Source organism: Myotis myotis, unplaced genomic scaffold (assembly GCF_014108235.1).
Source record: "Myotis myotis isolate mMyoMyo1 unplaced genomic scaffold, mMyoMyo1.p scaffold_m19_p_18, whole genome shotgun sequence".
In the NCBI taxonomy this organism is placed as follows: Eukaryota; Metazoa; Chordata; class Mammalia; order Chiroptera; family Vespertilionidae; genus Myotis; species Myotis myotis.
In genome coordinates, this window is record NW_023416322.1 from 7,410,274 (window position 1) to 7,430,721 (window position 20,448).

General features: G+C 51.1%; 1 protein-coding gene across 8 annotated transcripts in view; it reads left to right on the forward strand.

Moving 5' to 3' along the window:
- The window catches only part of ATP2B4 (ATPase plasma membrane Ca2+ transporting 4), a 97,941-nt gene that overhangs the window by 54,563 nt on the left and 22,930 nt on the right, over positions 1–20,448 (forward strand). For 6 of the 8 annotated variants that reach the window (XR_004973272.1, XR_004973273.1, XM_036343250.1 and 3 more), the window contains exons 3-12: positions 8,802–8,999; positions 9,609–9,866; positions 10,265–10,390; positions 11,021–11,146; positions 12,189–12,224; positions 13,740–13,901; positions 16,405–16,619; positions 16,962–17,204; positions 17,953–18,194; positions 19,136–19,367. Coding sequence is in view for 6 of the 8 variants with exons in the window: in XM_036343250.1 (XP_036199143.1) it covers positions 8,802–8,999; positions 9,609–9,866; positions 10,265–10,390; positions 11,021–11,146; positions 12,189–12,224; positions 13,740–13,901; positions 16,405–16,619; positions 16,962–17,204; positions 17,953–18,194; positions 19,136–19,367 (1,838 nt within the window). In the remaining 2 variants the exon portion in view is untranslated. The remainder of the gene's footprint in view (positions 1–8,801; positions 9,000–9,608; positions 9,867–10,264; positions 10,391–11,020; positions 11,147–12,188; positions 12,225–13,739; positions 13,902–16,404; positions 16,620–16,961; positions 17,205–17,952; positions 18,195–19,135; positions 19,368–20,448) is intronic. The other 2 variants (XM_036343249.1, XM_036343247.1) reach the window with 1 other exon arrangement.

The window sequence follows — 20,448 nt, forward strand, 5'->3', positions numbered from 1 at the left end:
CAACAAATAATTTAATATCTAGCTAGTGCTGGGGACGCAATGATGAGCACAACAGGCACAGTTCCTTTTTCCATAGAACTTATAGGCTATAAAAAGAATACGCAGAAATTAAGGCAATTTCAGAAATATTGTCAGAGTGCTATGATGGGTGTTACAGGAGTGCACACGTGTAGGGACCGAGGCAGAAGGGATTGCAGGGGACAGGAAGGAGGCCTAGGAGTTGGAGACAGAACTCCTGTATCATCGGACTGCCTAGGGAAGCTGTGGGCTGGCCATGCTCCAGGGTAACGCTACTCTCAATATTCTGGCTGGTCTAGTCATCAAATAGACATGAGACAGATTAGCGAGAGAAAATAACCAAACTTAATACATACATATGAATAGAACCCCACATATAGGAGAGGGTTAGAGACCCCCCCTTGCATGAGAGGTTCAGAGACAGAAAGGGCAATTGAGGTTCTAAGACACTGAGCTAGGGATGAGGTAAGGTGCCTTGGGGCTTCAAAGGGTCATTGCAGGATGATAAGAAGAAAAAATAAAAGTTTGTTCTGCCGTTTGGATAAGTCAAAATGTTACCTCTAATAATCTTATATATGGGAAGCTCCCTAATTCAAGTTCTTCTAGGAAGTTAAAGGGAGGGGCCTAAGTTTCTCCTGAGCCTGAGGCTAAAATTGCCTTTAGCTCAAAACAATCCACACACCACAGAAGAACATGTCTGGGTAGCTGTCCTGAAGGCCCAGGTGATTGCTACCACTTACTGACTGTTCCCGGCTGAAGGTGTGAGCATCTTTGCATAAGTACTGAGCATCTACTAGGTTTAGGGAGCTGAGATTCTTTGGGGAGTAAATGGCAGGAGGGGAGAGAATCTATATATATAAAAGCCTAAGCAACCATTACGACCTGTCGACTGAATGACCAGTCGACAGGTCACTATGACAACACACTGACCACCAGGGGGCAGACAATCAATGCAGGAGCTGCCCCCTGGTGGTCAGTGCACTCCCACAGCCAACCTCCCGCAGCTGGCCAACTTCCCACGGTCCCTCCCCCTTGGCCGGCCCCAATAGGCCCCCATCACCAGCCAGGCTGAGGGGACCCCCCCCCCACCCCCCACCCCCCACCCCCCCCCACACACACACCTGTGCACAAATTTGTGCACCGGGCCTCTAGTCTATTATAAGATAATCAGCCCAAATTTCAATTCTGGTTCATTAACTGCAGAATTTAGGTTAATATCTCCTCCACCTTAAGATCTTAGGGCTCTAACTGTTCCTTTTACCATGTTCTTGTGGCATGTTCTACCATTTTTCCACAGCTGGGACATCCTGGGGTTGTGGCCGATTGGAATTTCTAGTACAGTGGCTGGCAAACTGTGGCTCGGCAAACCGCGGCTCGCGAGCCACATGCGGCTCTTTGGCCCCTTCAGTGTGGATCTTCCACAAAATACCGACTTCTGCACATGGGCCACGAAGTTTCAATCGCACTGTACGTGCGTGCCCACACATGGTATTTTGTGGAAGAGCCACACTGAAGGGGCCAAAGAGCCGCATGTGGCTCGCAAGCCGTGGTTTGCCGACCACGGTTCTGGTAGAATTGTCGATCTAGTAAACAAATTTGAACACATAGCCCCAATAAGTGTTCACCTACAGCACTACTGCATTACTATTAGTACTTCTAACACTAATATTACTTACATAAAATATTCAAGAAATAAAGATGTATGAAGTAATATTAAAAGTTCTAGTATTTTTCCAAGCCTCGACAGATGGATGCACACCCACTACTTAGAGACCACTGCTTTAGAGACTCTTAGTGTTGAGGGGGATGAGTGACTGTGGGTGGGACAGATATAAAATGGGCTTCTTTGAGACTTTCTTCTCTATCTCTGTTTGAGAATATCCATTTTTAGGGGCTCATCAATTTCAGGATAGAAGCATAGCAGAGCTACCTCTCTTTCCTCTCGACCTCTGCCCCGTAGCCATCCCCTTGCCCCCTTGCTCCAGTTCTACTAAAGATGCCAAGTAAATTATCCTAAAAGCAATTTATGTGCGCATAGCTGCAGAGATTCACAATCGGCAGCGGTCACACTTTGGGCAGATATGTTAGCCCCGGTCTAAGATGCGAGAGAAACTCAAAACAAGAGTCTCTTGGAGGGAGGAGGGGAGAGGGTGACAGACCGGCTCCAACAGCCAGAAAGCAGCTCTGCTGTGAAGTGAGTCGCTCAGGCAAGCCCAGTAGCTCCATAAGAGGAATATTTAGTACTTGGTAGAGGGGTGGGCAAGATGTTCACAAAACCTGGGGGAAGCAGCATCCTCAGCCATATGGCGGATGATTGAGAAAAAACGGGAGAGTAAACGTGCCCTCCCTCCGTCCCTCCTCCCTGCAGGGAATTCCACGGTGCATCCTGGGAGTTCTGTCTGGTTTGCGCTCCTGCCTAGGGTTGAATTAGGCCAACAGTGCGTGACAGCTGTGGGCCTTCTCGCGCCAGCTCAACCCCAGGCTCGGGGAATTCTTTTCTATCCAGCCCCTCCCTGCCCAGGGCTGGACTTCTGGGTTAGTTGGCATGATGCTGCCAGGCAGGGGGCTGAGGAATCTTGATGGGGAGAGCAGCTAAATCTTCCTGAACCTGAGCAGCCCACCCCCCACCCCACCCCTTGCTCTCTCCCCTCCCACCAGCCTGGAACCCTCTGCGCTGCTTTCCTTGGGCAGCTCCGCAGAAGCGGTTGTGAGGTTTGTTTTGATTTGCACCTTCTTGGTGCTGCCTTGAACCATCGCGGGGGTCAGCTCCTCTTGACCCTGGACTGAGGCCGGTGCTGCCTCTCCCTGGAGGGGGCCCTCACTCTTGTTGAGCTGTGAGGTGTGAGCGCTGGGAGTGTGACCCCGATGGAAGCACCTGCGCGCCGTGTGGAGAAGGCGGCCGAGGAGAGGGCTGTGGGGGCCCTGGGGGAGCTTGCTCTTCCCTCTGACAGAGTTGAGTGTTCAAAAGGGGCACAGAGCAGAGGGCCAGATAAGGGGCTGTTCCCTGAGGACATGCCCACTCCCACTCCGCAGGGTGTCTTGGAAGAGAATGCGGCGAGGGGGGCATTCTTCTCCAAGCCCCCCCACCTCCTGCTCGCCCCTGGGGAAGGTGCTTTATCTCTGGGGCTGGAAGGCCAAGCTGTGCGTGTGCTCGGCTGGAGAAGCCAAAGAGTGGAAGCAGTTCTGGTCAGCAGCAGGCGCTGGCTAAAGCCTGTGGGTTTCTTTTCTTTCTTTTTTAATATTTTTTTAATTGATTTCAGAGAGGAAGGGAGAGGGAGAGAGAGAAACATCAGTGATGAGAGAGCATCATTGATCACCTGCCTCCTGCACGCCCCACACTGGGGATCAAGCACACAGCCTGGGCATGTGCCCTGATCACGAATCGAACCGTGACCTTCTGGTTCATAGGTCAACACTCAACCACTGAGCTGCACTGGCCGGGCATGCCTGTGGCTTTCTGCATTGACTTGAAGTTACTCCTCCCCGTAGCCCCTTGCCCAGGGTTTACAAGGTAGGACTTGAAGGCCTTCTGGTGTCTGTGCTCATGTCCCAGAGAGGACTGCCTTCGAGTCAGCCCAGAGGAACCCCGCCCTTGCGCTGTCTGTGTGGGCGACGCTCTGGCAAGGTGTCATAACTCAGCCAGCTGGGAAGTCCCTCGTGAGGCCCAACCCGGCCACACCCTTTCTGGGGCTGAGCTGGTTCCGATAAGGGTGCCTCTGCAGACAGTCCTGGGCCTCCTCGGGCGGCTGGCCTCGGCCCTTTCTGCTGGAGCCGGGCCACTGAGGGCTGGGCCGCAGCGTCCCGCCCTAGCCCCGGGTCCCAGCACAGCGCTGCACACACAGAGTTTCCATCTCCCGCCAGCCTGGGCAGGGGCCTGTCACTCCCAGCGTGGGGTGGGGGCGATGACTTCACGGCCTGCGAAATCCTTGTCACCTCTCCCAGCTCATGTGTTCAGTCTGGTCCTGGGGCCAGAGCACTCCTCTGTGGGTGGACTTTCCCATGTTCTTGCGGACAAGGTTTCCTCTCATTTGCTTGACATATTTTAGGGGAAACCCTTTTCCTATGTGTCCAGCATTGTCTCCCCGCCAAGTCTTCCTTCCCCCTGCAGGAAGCCATGCGTTTGAGCAGCAATGCAGAGATCAGGGCGAAACCCCTCTCCCGGGCTGGACAAGTATGAGTGTGCAATGACGGCTGCTGGGCTCGGGCCGGCGGCCTCTCGGGGGCAGGGAGAGTTGGAATGGAAAGCCCAGAATCGGGGATTGGCCCGGCTCCCGGTCCCACATGGCCTTCTGTGCCATGCCACAAGTCAGAGGGAGGATTCCCAAGGCTACTATGCTAATAGCCCAGCCCGCCCCTCCCTGCCACCGGGCATGCTGGGAACGGGACAGCCCCTTGGCTTCTTAAGGTAGCTATTGAAGAGCTTAGCGTGATTAAGGTGGAGCGCACGGATGAGAGAAATGGCACAAAGGGAGTACGTGGGGGACTTTGAGGGCCTCTGGGTGAGAGCAAGGCCTGACCTTTTTTGTTTCCCAGGCTGTGTCTTGTTTCATTTGCTTGGGCCCAAGAAAGGCCAGAATGAACCTTTGATTGAATACAGCATGTATAGGTTGGACTGACAGACGTGGTGTCACCGCCCTTGAGGGCAGAACTGATTCACCCCAACTGTAGGCAGTGGGAACGGGCTGATCTGCTCAGAGGCACAGGAAAGCACCTTGCGGGACTGCCCTGGGTGAATACAGCGGGTGGCCAACCCTCTCTGTCTGCCTGGGACTGAGGGGGTGTGCTCGGGCATTCCCAGGAGGCGGGAGCTTCCTTGCTAAAACCAGGGAAGTCCCAGGCAAACCAAGACGCGCTCGTGGCACTAGGATGGAGCCTCGGGGGCGCGGCTGCCTCTGCCCCAGCCCCTCTGTGGACAGGTTGGCATCCAGGTGCTTCCTGTGGAGCGGGGCAGCCTCGGTCACATACTCCGCTTGAGTAGTTACATACACGTCTTAGTTTGCTTATATGTAAAATGGGCTTAATAGGAGCTACCGCATGGGGTTATTTTACATGAGAAGACACAAAAGTACCTAAGGAAGCATCAGTAATCGCTTAAATGTTAGCAAACTTATTTATTGCTCATTTATTCAGCTCATTCAACAAATATGTATGCGTACCATGTGTCAGGCACTGCTGCAGACCTAAGGAACAAAGTCAGTTTCTGCCCTGGTGGAGGGGGACAGACAAACAATAGATGAATGCATTCATGTATTAGGGGAGAAGGCCAGGAGAGGGGACAATGAGCTGGGTAAGGGAGGTGGGGCGTGCTGGGGCAGAGAAGTCCTAATGTTAAACACAATGGTCAGGGCAGGCCTCACTGTGAAGATGACATTTGTACAAAGACCTGAAGGAGGTGAGAGAATGAACCCTACCTAGTGAAGAGAAATCTGAGCCAAGGGAACAGGGGCCCCGAAATAGAAGCATGTCTAGTGCGTTCGGAGACTGGGAGGAAGGCTCGCTTGGCTGGGATCTCCGTGGCCAAGGGGAACATGGTAGGAGTTAAGGAGTGGGGCCTGGAGGCTCCTAGGGGGCCTAATTGGCCTTCAGTGCCCAGTTTCACCCCAAGGAAAAGCCACCAGAGGATTCTGAGTAGATGGGCGTCATGAGTTGGTTTGGAGAATATTGTTCTGGCTACTCTATTGAAGAGAATGAGAATAGAAGGCAAGGGGGGAAGCAAGGAGACCAGTTAGAAGGCAGTTGTAATAATCCAGGCAAGAGATGATGGTGATGATGATGATGATGATGCTTTAGACATGGATGGTAGCCATAAAAAAGGAGAAAGGAGTAGGCCTTCAATGTACTTTGAAGGTAAAACTAACAGGATTTCCTGACTAAATGGATACAATAGATGAAAGAGAGAGGGCGAGGGCGAGGGCGAGGGCGAGGGAGAGGGAGAGGGAGGAGTCAAGGATGATTACACGGTATTAATATGAGAACAGAGAGAGGCAGGGCCACCTCACATGGGTGGTGGTTGCTGTTGTGGTTGTGGCTGTGGCTGTTGTTGGGCCTTCATTAAGCTACTGTGAAGTTCCTTATGATCATCTCTAGCATCTGATGTCATGGTTTGCCCTCATAGGCGTGAACTCGCTCTTGTAAAGGAGGCAGTGACCACCTCTTTACATTACGAATCCCGTTGCATTGTGAATCCCATTACGCTGTGAATCACTTTATATTATGAATCCTGCCTCCTTGAGAAAGGCCCCAAGTAGACTGACAGACAATCAGAACTCCTGTTCCCTCAAGCAAGGCTGGCCCTCCAGCACAGCAGTCCCAACTTGGCACAGCCTTGCTGCCTCGGGTCCCTGGGGAGAAGGAGCCAGCAAGGCCCTGCCCCTGGCAGCTCTGCCTCTGCCTGCCTGGGGATCACGATGCCCTGCCCAGGAGCACTCCTTTCCCAGGCCCTCGCTTTCCTTCCCTGCTGGGAGCCTGACTTCTCAGAGCCTCTGGGAAGCAGCCTACTTGCCCCTAACGCTCTTGCCGAAGCGTGCTCCCCTTTAGAGCTCAGCAGTGCCACCCAGAGGCCAGGGTGGTGCACCTCGGCCCTGGGAGGCAGGAGTCTGGGGACATGACCATCGGGCACCACTTCCCCCACCAGCTCCTGTTTTCCTCCCCTGAACACTAGCAAGTGGAGGGTTCTCCAATCCCAGACTCCCCAAGTGTGGATGCCAGTTCACCCCCCCTTTATATCCAGGCAGGGTCCCAAATCTACCTTCCCAGGCAGATGAGTATCTCATGTACCTCTCTCCTGGTGGCTTTGTTTTTAGGATAGGGACGTGGAGGCTGTCTCAGACCCTGTAAACAAGAATCCCTTTTAAAAATCATTTTTTTTCTGAAAGTCTTCCTTCAGTCTAACCCACGTCTTCCCTCTTGCTAGTTAAGATAACACTCTTGGGGCCTATTCAGTGGAGATGGAGAGTCGATATTTGCCCTCATGCTACACCCCGCAGCCCTGCCAGGGGAATACCCTGCATGTTGATTTTAGTCTGAAGAAGCTTTTTGGCACCAGTGTCTCCGTTTTCTCCTTACAGAGTCCTGTCATCTGCTTTTCTTTGCACTCTTTTTTTAAAAATATATTTATATTGATTTCAGAGAGGAAGGGAAAGGGAGAGAGAGATAGAAACATCAATGATGAGAATCATTGATTGGCTGCCTCCTGCATACCCCACACTGGGGATCCAGCCTGTAACCCAGGCATGTGCCCTGACTGGGAATCGAATTGTGACCTCCTGGTTCATAGGTCAATGCTAACCACTGAGCATCCCAGCTGGGTTCTTTGCACTCTGTGAAGCTCTATTCTCTGAGTCTAACCTTCCTCATCTGCTGACTTTTTTCAGGACAAAGGTTGCCCCACCCTGCCTGTGAGGAACCCACCCAGCTGTGCAGCCCAGTAACTCCAAGTGCCAAGAAGGGGCTAATTTGCTGTTGTGTGGAAACAGCTTGAAACAAGCCAATTGGCAGTAATGGAAATTTTAGGATTTCCCCACTTCCCTTAAAGTGTAAACCCCTGGGGGCCCAGCAGAGAGGCCCAACTATAAGGAAAGCACTGGGACTAATTCTGTTTTCTCTCTGGGAACATGCTCAGAACATGTGTGCACACTGGTGCCGGTATGCAAGCATAGGTGTGTTAGTGGGAGCATGCTGGTTATCAAGGATGGTGTATTGTCTGACTTTGTGGCTCCAGCTTTCTTTGTTCTCTTTGTATTCAACCTGAATAGCAGTACTTCTCTTAGAACCTAGTACTTAGTCTACATACATAGTACTTAGTAGAATAATAGTACCTCTTAGCGGGGTGTGTTTTTGTTTCTTGGTGTGTGTATCAGAAAGTGAAGGGTATGTGTGCGCCAAGGGGATGCCCAAAGTTGGAGTCTCGGCGCCTCTTTTCTGTTGCTCTCCTAAAGCCACTGAAACTCGAAATCGGGACACCTGGTGGGGCTGTGTCTCCTCCCCTCCGCGCATGATCTTGAGCAGACAGCTTATTCTTTCTGGCCTTCGTGTGTGAGCCAGTGGATGGAAGCTAACTCTGTTTTTAAATCATCACCAGCATTTACATGGTCATATGAGAGAGAGGTACTGTGTGAGACCCAGGAAACATTTTTTTAATATATTTTTATTGATTTCGGAGAGGAAGGGAGAGGGACATAGAAACGTCAATGATGAGAGAGAATCTGTGTGTTCTTAGAATCTGGCGCCTGGTGCATAACTCAATAAGGAGATGAAGTTTAGGAACAGGCTAGCTTACCCTGGGGACTAAGAAGGGTGAGTGGCCGCTATGACCAACATGTTGCAGTTTTTTTGACTGAAAGTTTCACACCCCCTGAGTCCTGAGCAAATTGGGGTGGTTTGACCACCCTAATTGGATCTCATACTTGGGCAGATCAGGAAGCAAGAGGTCTTTTTTGTTGTTTTGTTTTGTTAATCATCACCTGAGGATATTTTTCCATAGATGTTTTAGAGAGAATGGAAGGGAGAAACAGAAAACCATTCACGTGAGAGAGACACATCAATTGGTTGCCTTCGTACATGCCCCGACCATGGCTAGGGATCGAGCCTGCAGTCGTGGTACATGACCTTGACCGGAATCAAACCCAGGATCCTTAGTCCTCAAGCCGATGCTCTAACCACTGAGAAACCTGCTAGGGCGCAAGGGGTCTTCTTTGTACAGGGGTCTTTTCACTGCTTTCCTCTATCATTCATCTCTTCCCCATTTTTCCAGTTCATTCATCCCACTCCTACCTCCTTTTCAGGTCTATCCGGGAACCCAGCAGATCTGGAAAGACGTAAACAAGTGTTTGGACACAACTTAATCCCCCCGAAAAAGCCCAAGACCTTCTTAGAATTAGTGTGGGAAGCCCTTCAAGATGTCACCCTCATCATCCTGGAGATCGCAGCCATCATCTCCCTGGTTCTGTCCTTCTATCGTCCCCATGGTGAAGAAAACGAACGTGAGTGTCGAACAGCCCTGCAGAGCTCTGATCTGGTTCTTTCCACAGCCATCAAAAAGCACTCAGTGGTTGACAGATTATGGCTTAACAGTGTCCCCCGTTATTCAGGCTGGCTTCTCCAAAGGAAACAACAAGTAGCTAATAAGCTTTTCTTCCAACCCATTCTGATCCCGGGGTCTTTCCCCGCTTCTCCCATGAAATTCCTATGTAGAATGTCACAAATCCTCTAGCCTCACCCAACCAACACAGCCCCCTTTCCCAACATGCCCCACACCAATATTGGCATCTGGGGACATACAGCAGGCGCCTGACCGTGCCGGGAGTCATACGTTCTTTACATGTGACCTGCCTTTAATTTGCGTTGACGTGTTTTGCGCTATTTAGTCATTTGCTTCTTTTGGGTTAACATATAGTGATGAAATGAAGCCCAATCCTGCTGTCCTCCAATATCCCTAGAGGGAAGCTCTTTTGCCCAAGAATTTGCATTTTTTTATTATTCTCTTTCCTTGACTCCATTCTGAGGGATGGCAGAAGCAACTACCCCCCATTTCTTTAATGTCAATCAAAGCCCCTAGATCACCCTTTCTTTCTCTCCTTTCGCTGCGCTAGAGTGTGGTCTACCTATCAATAGCCCAGAGGACGAAGGGGAGGCAGAAGCCGGCTGGATCGAGGGCGCAGCCATTCTGTTCTCGGTGATCATCGTGGTGCTTGTGACGGCCTTCAATGATTGGAGCAAAGAGAAGCAGTTCCGAGGGCTGCAGAACCGCATTGAAAAGGAACAGAAATTCTCGGTTATTCGAAATGGTCACATTATCCAGCTCCCCGTGGCTGAAATCGTGGTGGGTGATATCGCCCAAATCAAATACGGTGAGAGCTCCGCACTTCTCTTACCCATGCCACTCTCCCTATTGCTGAGGCCCAGGAAGGTATGATCCCAAATTGGGTCAGCCTCTCGGTCACATTTAAGGGGGTTATGTAAGGAAAATCAGAGAAAGAACTAACGGAAACGCTCCCAAAAGACTGTCAGACTTACGTGTCTTCGGGTTAAAAGTCGATAATATTCAGGCCATGTGAAGGTGTTTTGGGGGAGCAATTGTTTGAAATTGTAATACCTGGAAAATAGTCTTGTCCCAGGTTGTCTTTCAAAGGCTCTCTGGGCCATTGCTGCTAGGTGAGAGATCTGAGGTGGGGTTGGGTGGTCCCCATCCTCCGCCAGGCTCTTACCGCCCCCCTTTCCCTGGCTCCCCTTCCCCTCTGTGCACTAGGTGACCTGCTGCCTGCAGATGGGATCCTGATCCAGGGGAATGATCTCAAGATTGACGAGAGCTCCTTGACTGGGGAATCGGACCATGTCAAGAAATCCTTAGAAAGAGACCCCATGTTGCTCTCAGGTATGGCTTTGGCCACCTTGGTTTCCATCCTGCCTCCTCCCACACAGCCAGGCCACGGAGACCTGATTCAGGCCCCGCTCTGTCTCCTCTCCCCGGGGCAATGGCATATGAGTGGGTTAAATACAAGGATCTAAGGTAACCTAACAGAAGTTCTCGGTGGAGCAAGTGCTGGAAGAGGGTGGGTGGTGGGGAGCCTCACCCTAAAGCCGTTAGACACACTTATCTCCTTATCCCCCAATTTACTTGATCTATTTTATTTTTTTAATATATGTTTATTGATTTCAGAGAGGAAGAGAGAAGGAGAGAGAGGGAGAAACATCAATGATGAGAGGGACTCATTGATCAGCTGCCTCCTGCACACTCCCAACTAGGGATTGAACCTGCAAGCTGGGCATGTGCCCTGATCAGGAATTGAACTGTGACCTCCTGGTTCATAGGTTGATACTCAACCACTGAGCCACACCAGCCGGGCTACTTATTCTATTTTAAATGGCCCCAGCTCTTGACCCTTTCCTTCTCTCTGCTGAGTATATCATTATCCACAGGGGAGGAAGGAAGTCTGTGTTTTACACTGGAGCAGGCCGAGGTGTAAAACACAGCACTCCTCCCACCTTCTCCTTTCTCCCACAGGGACCCATGTCATGGAAGGTTCTGGCCGGATGTTAGTGACTGCTGTGGGTGTCAACTCCCAGACTGGAATCATCTTTACCCTCTTGGGGGCCAGTGAGGAGGAAGAGGAGGAGAAGAAGAAGAAAGGTAAGAGGCATTCAGAATGAGACTCTCTTCCCTCCTGTCCCCATGGACAAGCCAGGAGGCAAGGGAGCAGATCTGATGGGAGACTGCTGGATGAAGAGCGGAGACGCAGATGGCCACCCCGGCTCTCTAGGGGGCTCTGGTGAACCCCAGATCCTGGCTCTAGCTCCCAAATCAGGTTGCACTTGAGCCTCCATCTCTGTGCATATTGGTGGGTTGTAAAGAGGTGAGTTAGAAAGCCTGCCCTAAATACCCCTCCGTGTAGTCCTCTGATCCCCTCCCTTCCTTCCTCAAACATGGGGGTGGAGGGGGGCAAATGAACAATGAGGGCTAATGGAAAACTGGCCAGGAGATGGCTGGATTCCTGCCGAACGATGGGCTGCCAGTGGAAGAGAGAGAGCAGCTAGGAGAGTGAGCAAACAGGTAATGCCTACTGTGACGTTAGCCCTGCCTTTGCCATTCACTTGTTCTTGAAGGAAGGAAACACAGAAGGCAGCTGAGAAAAGCATAGTAAAACCAGATCTGCAGCTTCCACTAAGCGTTCCTTCTTCCCTGGAAGGAGAGAGGGACTCCACCACTCAGATGGAGGGCCGTCTCGGGCCGTTTACTGGAGGGCAGGGTATGACCAGGAAACAACACGCTGTTCGTCTCTGCAGCTACCTGCAGATGAGTGAGGAGGAGGCGGCCTGGTGCTGGTGATGACGTGGGGACTCTGCCGCGCCTTTGCCGTCAGGCCAACAGTTCACCCCTCTTGCTCCAAACCCCACCCCATTTCTCCACGTGATGCAGCCGTGCTCGGGAGATGCCGCTGTGTGAGGGTGCGCTCACCTGCATGAGTGGTCTGCTCCATTCCCCGTGGTGTCATGAGAAGCCCTAGTGAGAAGGGGTGTGAGCAGACGGAGCTTGCTTCACATTCCCTTCCCTGCAGCTCAGCCCCTTTGCTGTCGCCCTTTTGGGCTCTGAGCAGGACCAACAAATTTGATATCTGATCTCTTAATAGTCACTTTGGGTCTCCACCCCACTTTTTTCTTTCTTGTTCAAACAGGTAAAAAACAAGGAGTCCCCGAAAATCGCAACAAAGGTAACCTGTCCACCCACTCATCTCCCATCTCTACCTGACTACACTCAAACCAGACCTTCCAGGCCATCTGCCTTCTCCCTTTTCCTCGCCATAAATCTGTTATCTGCTGCTGTGGCCCAGATGCCTCATCCTGAGGAAGGTGCAGAGATTTGGGGTGGTCTCAAGGTCCCGGTCTCAATCCAAGATGGGACAACAGCACCCTCTGCTGTTGGCTCAGGGAGCCTCGTGTCAAGGTTTCTCTTGGGGAGTGTGGGTTCGATCCGTTGTTCTTCCCAGGGTGCCGAACTCTTTCCCCGTTACCCTAGGCTGGATTTAATCATCAGTGTCTGGGTTGGAAGACTTCAGGGTCCTTATGGTGGAGGGCGCCGGGGTGGGCAGTCCCTGCACCCTCCTCTTGCTGGCTTCCTCATCGGTGTTCTCTTCTGGTCTGGAATCCTCTGCTGGTCTCAGGTGCTCGGAGAGAGCCTTTTCTCTGTGCCTCTCTCCTACCTCTTTCTTTGTTCTTTCCACAGTCTGTTTTCTTCCCCCTGATCTGATGTGTGTTCCTCTTGGTGGCTGTGCTAACATCCGTCTCTGTCTTATTTGTGAGTCTGACAGCAGAGACCACATCTCAGGAAGGGCATCCTATGCACAGGGGCCGAGCTCTGCACGGGTGAAGTTGGAGGGTGTGGGAGCCTGAGAGCACTGCTCTCAGACAGTGCCTAGGAATGTGGTCCTCAGTCGCCCGTATCATAGCAGTCTTTAAAAATAAAGTCTTCACATTGGAGAACCAGGGCGGCACAGAAATGAGTCTTTAATTTTAGGTCTCTCTGTCTCTTCTTTAAAGAGCAAAATGGATTTATGTGTCTGTCTTTATCCCTTCTTTCTCTTACTCCAGGGGTCCCTCACAGCAGCTTCTTCCCTCTCCCCCAGAAGACTAGCCCCAGGTCCTACTCTGTGACTCCCCACCTTTACCAGGGATTCCCTTCCCTTGTTCACCCGATAGAAGAAGGAGCTGGAGAACACCCTTGAAGGGGGTCTGTGTTTCTTCCCTGGCAGTCTATGTGTAGAGAGAGAGGAACCTTTTCACAGAGCAGACTAGGACACTTACGCTCTGGAAACATCTGCCAGCCTTCCACTCAGCCCCTTTCTGCAAGAAAGATTCACTGTAGCGACTACTCACTTCCAGGAAGGGTGGTTGTTGGTAATAGCACGTAATGGCATGACTAACCCTCTCCCTAGAATAAACCTGGCTTGGGGCTCTGAGGTGGTGCCAGGAAGCTGCACCATCTGAGGGAATCTGTACCCCCAAAGCACCCCTGTTTTGTCTCCAGTTCTTAGAATATTATCCCGTGGCTGTAATAGAGGGTTGAAGGCCAGTGCCCTCTCTGGCCTAGGTTGAGAGTTGTCAGGACTGATGTCAGGGGTCCAAGGTGTATCCAGGAAGAAGACAGAAGGGTGTTTTGGTTTCCACCTGTCTGCTGCTCCATGCTGCTACCTGCCTGCTCACCTGTCCTGTTTGTGTGTGCACCCTAGCAAAGGCTCAGGATGGGGTGGCCCTGGAGATCCAGCCACTCAACAGCCAGGAAGGCATCGACAATGAGGAGAAGGAGAAGAAGGTGGTCAAGCTGCCCAAGAAGGAGAAGTCGGTGCTGCAGGGCAAGCTGACGCGCTTGGCTGTCCAGATCGGGAAAGCTGGTGAGTCGAGTGGAGCCTTCCGGTTGTTGTGGTTTATCAAGGCTGTTCCAGAGTCTCACTGCATCGGTTCCTTTCCCTCCACACCCGCCAGGTCTGGCAGAGGAAGCTGAGCCTTCCCAGGGGCTGGTGCGGTCTAGGCAGCCGCATCATGACCCCTCCTAGGCTCTCAGAGGGAAGCGTTTGCCCACGTGTAAGGGTTTAAGGTCCAGAGGTCTCTCTCATCCAGACACATGGGAAGTTAAGAACTTATATCACAACACGGGAGATTTACATTAGCAAGAAGGGAGACCATAATAACTGCTTACCTGTCACATGTATGGGCTTGTCAATTCCTTAAGGGTAGAGAAGGTTGTTAGAGGTAGTTCCCTAGCAGAGTAGTAGCATCAGGCCAGGCACAGAGCCATAAACTCAAAATAAAGATGGGGGTGGGGGGGTGTACAGAAGATAGAGGGGGAAGGGAGGCAGCGGCCACAGTCTGATGCAGAAAACAGGTCACTAGCGTGCTCTTGTGAGTCGCAGGAGGAGGTGGCTTCTCCATGACTTCCCGCCATAAGTCTGTCCTCTGCATTCTTTCAGTGGTGGGATGGGGTAAGGGGTTTGGAGGCGGAACAAAAGGAAGATTGCTCCTTCAGCGACAGGTCCCTCCAGGCACCACTGTTGAATTACTTCCTGACCCCACCCCTCTGCTCACTACAGTCATAGTCTAGCTCAGTGCATCTGTGTGTACAGTTCCCCTGGAACCTTGGGAAAGCACGGTGTCTGATTCCAGAAGTCTGGGCAGGGCCTGAGAGTCTGCATTCCTAACAAGCCCAGGTGAGGCCGATGCCACTGACCCACTAAGCACACACTGGAATCTACTGTCCACTACCGTAGCCGCCAACTGTGTTTGGTTGTTTCTAGTTAAATTAACTAAAATTAAATATAATTAAACACTCAGCTCCTCAGTTCACACTGGCCTTATTTTGATTGGTCAATAATGACATGTGGCTGGTGGCTACTATATTGGACAGTGTAAATAGAGGATATTTTAAACACCACAGTGAGTTCTGTTAGCGCTCGTCTAGCCTGTGCACTCAGTTCTTTTACCCAACTAATGTTGACTACCATGAAATCTCTTAAATATAAGCTAGACACGGATGGGATGAAATGCAGGTGTGGAGTCAAGTTATTGAGCCTGTCACACAGGTTTGGAACATTAACCAGACTCACCTAATCCTTCCTATTTTCCTCCTAATCCCCGTGTTGTTCTGTGGGAAGTACAAACTTCCTGATGGCTGGCCAGTCATCTCCTCTGTTGTTTTATTTTACATTTCAAGCGAGGCCGGGACTGGGATGAGGAAAATGAGGTGCCTTGCGCCACCCAGAGAGGAATACCTCCTTCAGTTTCATACCCTGGACACCTTGTTTGCCTCACCTGGGCCCTGAGCCTGATGAAGCAAAGTGCAAAAGAATATGTTCTCATTGCTATTCATTGATCACCTCTAGCCTTGCTCAGCAGGCCCTCAGGAAAAGTGAAGACCCAACCGGACTACGGTGTAAGGCAGACATGATGCCACAGACATCGGTGCCTCTGCCCGGATGCTGACCCCAGGGCCATTGGAGCCCCTGGGCCAGTTGTTTCTAGACCTTGAGCAGAGCCTTCCATGTGCCTTGGTGTGTAGGTTGACCAGCTGTCCCAGTTTGCTTGGGACTTTCTTGATTTTAGCACGTTGACCACATTTTAAAGAGAATTCTTTTCCTCCTGAGTTCTCCCACATCCCCAGGAAACTGCTCACCTTCAAGCCAGATGGTTGATTGGTCACCAGTGTGCCCTACCCAAAACCTCTCTGTGCCTTAGTTTCCTCAGAAAAGGGGACAATGATAGTAACTTATCTCACCGGGTTGTCGTGAGGATGAAATAGGTTAGTTTATAGGAAGTGCTTGCCTGGCCCATAGTAGGCACTACATAAATATGTACTGTTGTTGCCTCCTTTCGTCTGTGCCATGTCAGGGGAAAGGTTGGGAGCCACTGAACTAGAGATTGGTCTTGGAGGTGCTATGCTAACACCGTGGGGACATCGCTGTAAACAAGTTGCAAAATTGCCTGGCATTCTCAGGCTGCTATGGGGAAAGTCTACCCTGAAAAACTACTAGGAAGCAGGCGAATATAATCACTGCATTGTGACTCGTGGGAAGAGAGTAGGTCTGAGATAAGATCATAGAACGCTGTTTCAGAACACTAGGCCAGCCCGCTTACTTAGTGTGAGGAAACAGGCCGGACAGGGCCATAGACTAGACCAAAACCAGAGTCAAATCAGTGCAGTGCTGAGACAGAACCTGTGTCTCTGAAATGCAAAACCCATGGCTCCCCTACACTCATGCAAGCAACAAGAATGGGGAGGGGATTTTAGTATGACTTCCTGGAGGTAGCGGCTTTGAAAATTGGTGACAAAGGCCACAACTCAAGCCACGGGTCCTAGGAATGACCAAGTGCCGGGGTTCACGTGACCTGTTTCCTTTTCAGGTCTAATCATGTCTGCTGTCACCGTTCTCATCCTGATTCTGTACTTTGTGATTGACAACTTCGTGATACAGCGCAAACCATGGCTAGCCGAGTGCACCCCCATCTACATCCAGTACTTTGTCAAGTTCTTCATCATCGGTATCACTGTCCTGGTGGTGGCTGTGCCGGAGGGGCTGCCACTGGCCGTCACCATTTCACTGGCCTACTCTGTGAAGGTGAGACCAGAATGACACTTTCTCTTCCCTCAGGACACAGGTGGGAGGGGAGAGTGCCACACAGCCTTTGACAAAAGGAGGGCCACCTATGCTCTATAGACTCCGTGTGGTGCCTCATAAGGGCACCAGTCCCAGGCCCTGTGGACAGACCATTGTGATAGTTGCATCAGTGTTTCAATGACCCAGTGGAATCTAAAGAGGACTCACAAGAATAGTATCCTGCATTTTTCTGTGGGACAAGAGAATGAAATGTGGAAAGATGTTCGCTAGGAAATGGCCTTTGACCTATCCTGGGGGAGTTCAGTGGCTCCCCTCTCAAGTCTTTTCTCTTGTCCTCTGTAGAAAATGATGAAAGATAATAACCTGGTGCGGCACCTGGATGCTTGTGAGACAATGGGCAATGCCACCGCCATTTGCTCTGACAAGACAGGCACGCTGACCATGAACCGCATGACTGTGGTACAAGCTTACATCGGAAATACCCATTACCGTCAGGTCCCAAGCCCTGATGTCTTGGTGCCTAAGGTTCTGGACCTTCTTGTCAATGGCATTTCTATCAACAGTGCCTACACCTCCAAGATCCTGGTAAGCTCCTCCTTTGCCTGGACGTTTAGAATGGGCGGTTGGAGGGAACATTCATTTTCTCTGAGACAAGTCATCTTCTCTTGTTCATTCTGCCTGAGCTGCCATTCCACATTGCATTTCCTACTCTTAAGTGAATGCGTTTGGGGTGAAACTAGGGAGTAATCCATGGAAATAGATTGGGGGTGGCAGCTGGGGTGACAGGTAGGAATCTATTTTTTTTCTTCTCTTTAAAGAAAGTTTTATTTTTATAATCAGAACATTCTAATAAAAATATTATTATAACATTAGCTACCCGTATTTCCTGGGACTTGACTGTGGACCAAGCACACCGCAAAGCGCTTGCCTGTGCCAGTCAGCCCTGAGGCCTCCCGCTTCCCTGAGGAAATGCCCTCCAATTACCATGTAAAGACAATATCTCCAGGGAGACGCCTCATGCTGAGAGCAGAACTGGGCTTATCAGGAGTAAAGTACTCACTTTCCAGAAACTCAGAGAGGGGATTAGAATGAGATCCACAAAGGGTGAGCCACCAGCACCGACCCCAGGGCAAACTGGAAACCCATAACCCAGGCGGCTCAGGGACCAGTCCCACTGACCACTGTCCACCTGCCCTTGAAAAAAACAAACGCCGCCCTCCCACCCCCTGGGCTCTGGGCAAACATGTGAAAGGTCTGCAGGGCGTTCTTTCCCTCCTGAGGTCTCCCTGGCAGAGGCATCTTCTTCAAGGGTGCCTGTGTGTTTCCCTCCCAGCCTCCGGAGAAGGAGGGGGGCCTGCCGCGGCAGGTGGGCAACAAGACGGAGTGCTCGCTGCTGGGCTTCGTCATCGACCTGAAGCAGGACTACCAGGCCGTGCGCAACGAGGTGCCCGAGGAGAAGTTCTACAAGGTGTACACCTTCAACTCGGCGCGCAAGTCCATGAGCACGGTCATCCAGAAGCCCGGCGGCGGCTACCGCATGTACAGCAAGGGCGCCTCCGAGATCATTCTGCGCAAGTGAGCTCCCCCCCCCCCTTCCCTTCCCGGATCCTCCCTCACGAAGGTCCAGGGGGCGTGCCCCGGGCTGAACCCACGGAGTGATGCGCCAGCTCCTAGCCTCTGAGCACTTACTCAGGCCAAGAATTGTCTCTAAGTCCCTTCGGTGGCCCATTTTACCTAATCCTCACAAATCAGTGAGGAAGATGCTATCATCATCTCTTTTACAAATGAGAAAACAGAGCTACAGCGAGGAGAAGTACCTGGCTCAAGGTGATGCAACTAATAGTAGCACAGCCAGGATTCAGGCCGTTCAAGCTTCCATCCCCAGTCTGAAAGCAGAGAGCAATACCCACCCATCGCCCGGGGTTGCGATAATTAAATGATTCGATGTATGTAAACACCTTCCTTGCACATGGCAAGTTCGAGAAATGTTAGCTCTGTGTTCCCTCTTCCTTCTTATTCTCAATTCTAATTTCAGGGAAGTCAATAACCTACTCAAAGTGGCTGGGTAACCCCCACCCCCACCCCCAGGCCATTACCAGTTGACCTGCATGGGTATAGGACCAGTAACTGAATTAACCAGCACCCCAACTTGGCTCTGGCCACCTTTGTCAATGAACACATTCTTGTTGAACACACCCTACCCACGGAGCACCGTTGTAGATACTGGGCACAAAAAACATCTCTCGACCTTTGAGAAGTTCCACAAATGACTCTTGGCACTGCGTCCCACATGCGTGGGAACAGATGACATGGGAGAATCACACGCTCTACCTCTCTAGATGTGCCTGTCGACCTACAGGCCACCCCACCTTGAAAAGGGGACCCGGCTGGGTGGTGGATAGAGGTTTCTGGCCGGGGAACAGGGTTTTTAGAAGACCTGCAGAGTTGCCAGAATGTCTGTAGAGACACACTGGGTGGGAAGGGGGAGGCTGCTTTCTGACTGTGCGCCTCCCCAGGTGTAATCGCATCCTGGACAAGAACGGAGAAGCAGTGCCATTCAAGAGTACGGACCGCGATGAGGTAGTGCGCACTGTCATCGAGCCCATGGCCAGTGAGGGACTCCGGACCATCTGCTTAGCGTATCGAGATTTCAATGACGTAGAGCCCCCGTGGGACCACGAGAACGAAATCCTCACTGAACTGACCTGCATCGCAGTGGTGGGCATCGAGGACCCTGTGCGCCCAGAGGTGAGACGTTGGGTTGGAGAAAGGGCGAGAACGCCTGAGTGGAAGTCTTCCGGTGGCCTCTGGCCCACGTGTAGGCCCCACGTGACCTACTGGGAAGCCACCCGGAGTCACGGGAACGAGGGTACTGGCTCTGCTTCCAGTTGTGACCCACACAAGTGACCTAACTGCTGCTCGCCTACACGGAGAGCTGTCTCTGTGCTGCCAGCCCCACAGAACTGCGGAATGCCAAGCTGACAGAAGGCGCCCTCCCTTCGGTTAGCGTTGCTTCGGGGTGCGCAGCACAGGGCTCACTGGGCTCATCGTTTGGCTCGTGAGAATAGTCAGGAGGAAGAATTAATCAGGACACCAGCTTTGTCTCTGGCCACCTTCTTGCAACCAACATATTTTTGTTGATTCCCCCTCCCCTCAGAATAGCCCAACACTGTTCTTGACCCTAGGGCAGTGATGGCGAACCTATGACACGTGTGTCAGAGGTGACACGCGAACTCATTTTTTTGGTTGATTTTTCTTTGTTAAATGGCATTTAGATATATAAAATAAATATCAAAAATATAAATCTTTGTTTTACTATAGTTGCAAATATCAAAAAATTTCTAGATGTAACACGGCACCAGAGTTTAAGTTAGGGTTTTTCAAAATGCTGACATGCCGAGCTCAAAACGTTCGCCATCACTGTTATAGACTCTTCATCTGTTCTCTGATGTTAGTTTTCATAAGTCAAAATATTCAGTGTATTGTTATCATATATTATGAATTACACTCCAACTTCAAATCCCCTAGGGCCTAGGCCAGTGATGGCGAACCTATGACACGCATGTCAGAGGTGACATGCGAACTCATTTTTTTGGTTGATTTTTCTTTGTTAAATGGCATTTAAATATATAAAATAAATATCAAAAATATAAGTCTTTGTTTTACTATGGTTGCAAATATCAAAACATTTCTAGATGTGACACGGCACCAGAGTTAAGTTAGGGTTTTTTTAAATGCTGACACGCTGAGCTCAAAAGGTTCGCCGTCACTGCCCTAGGGAATTGCAAAAGCCTCTGCTCCTGAGAAGTTCAAGGAGATAGGCTATCAA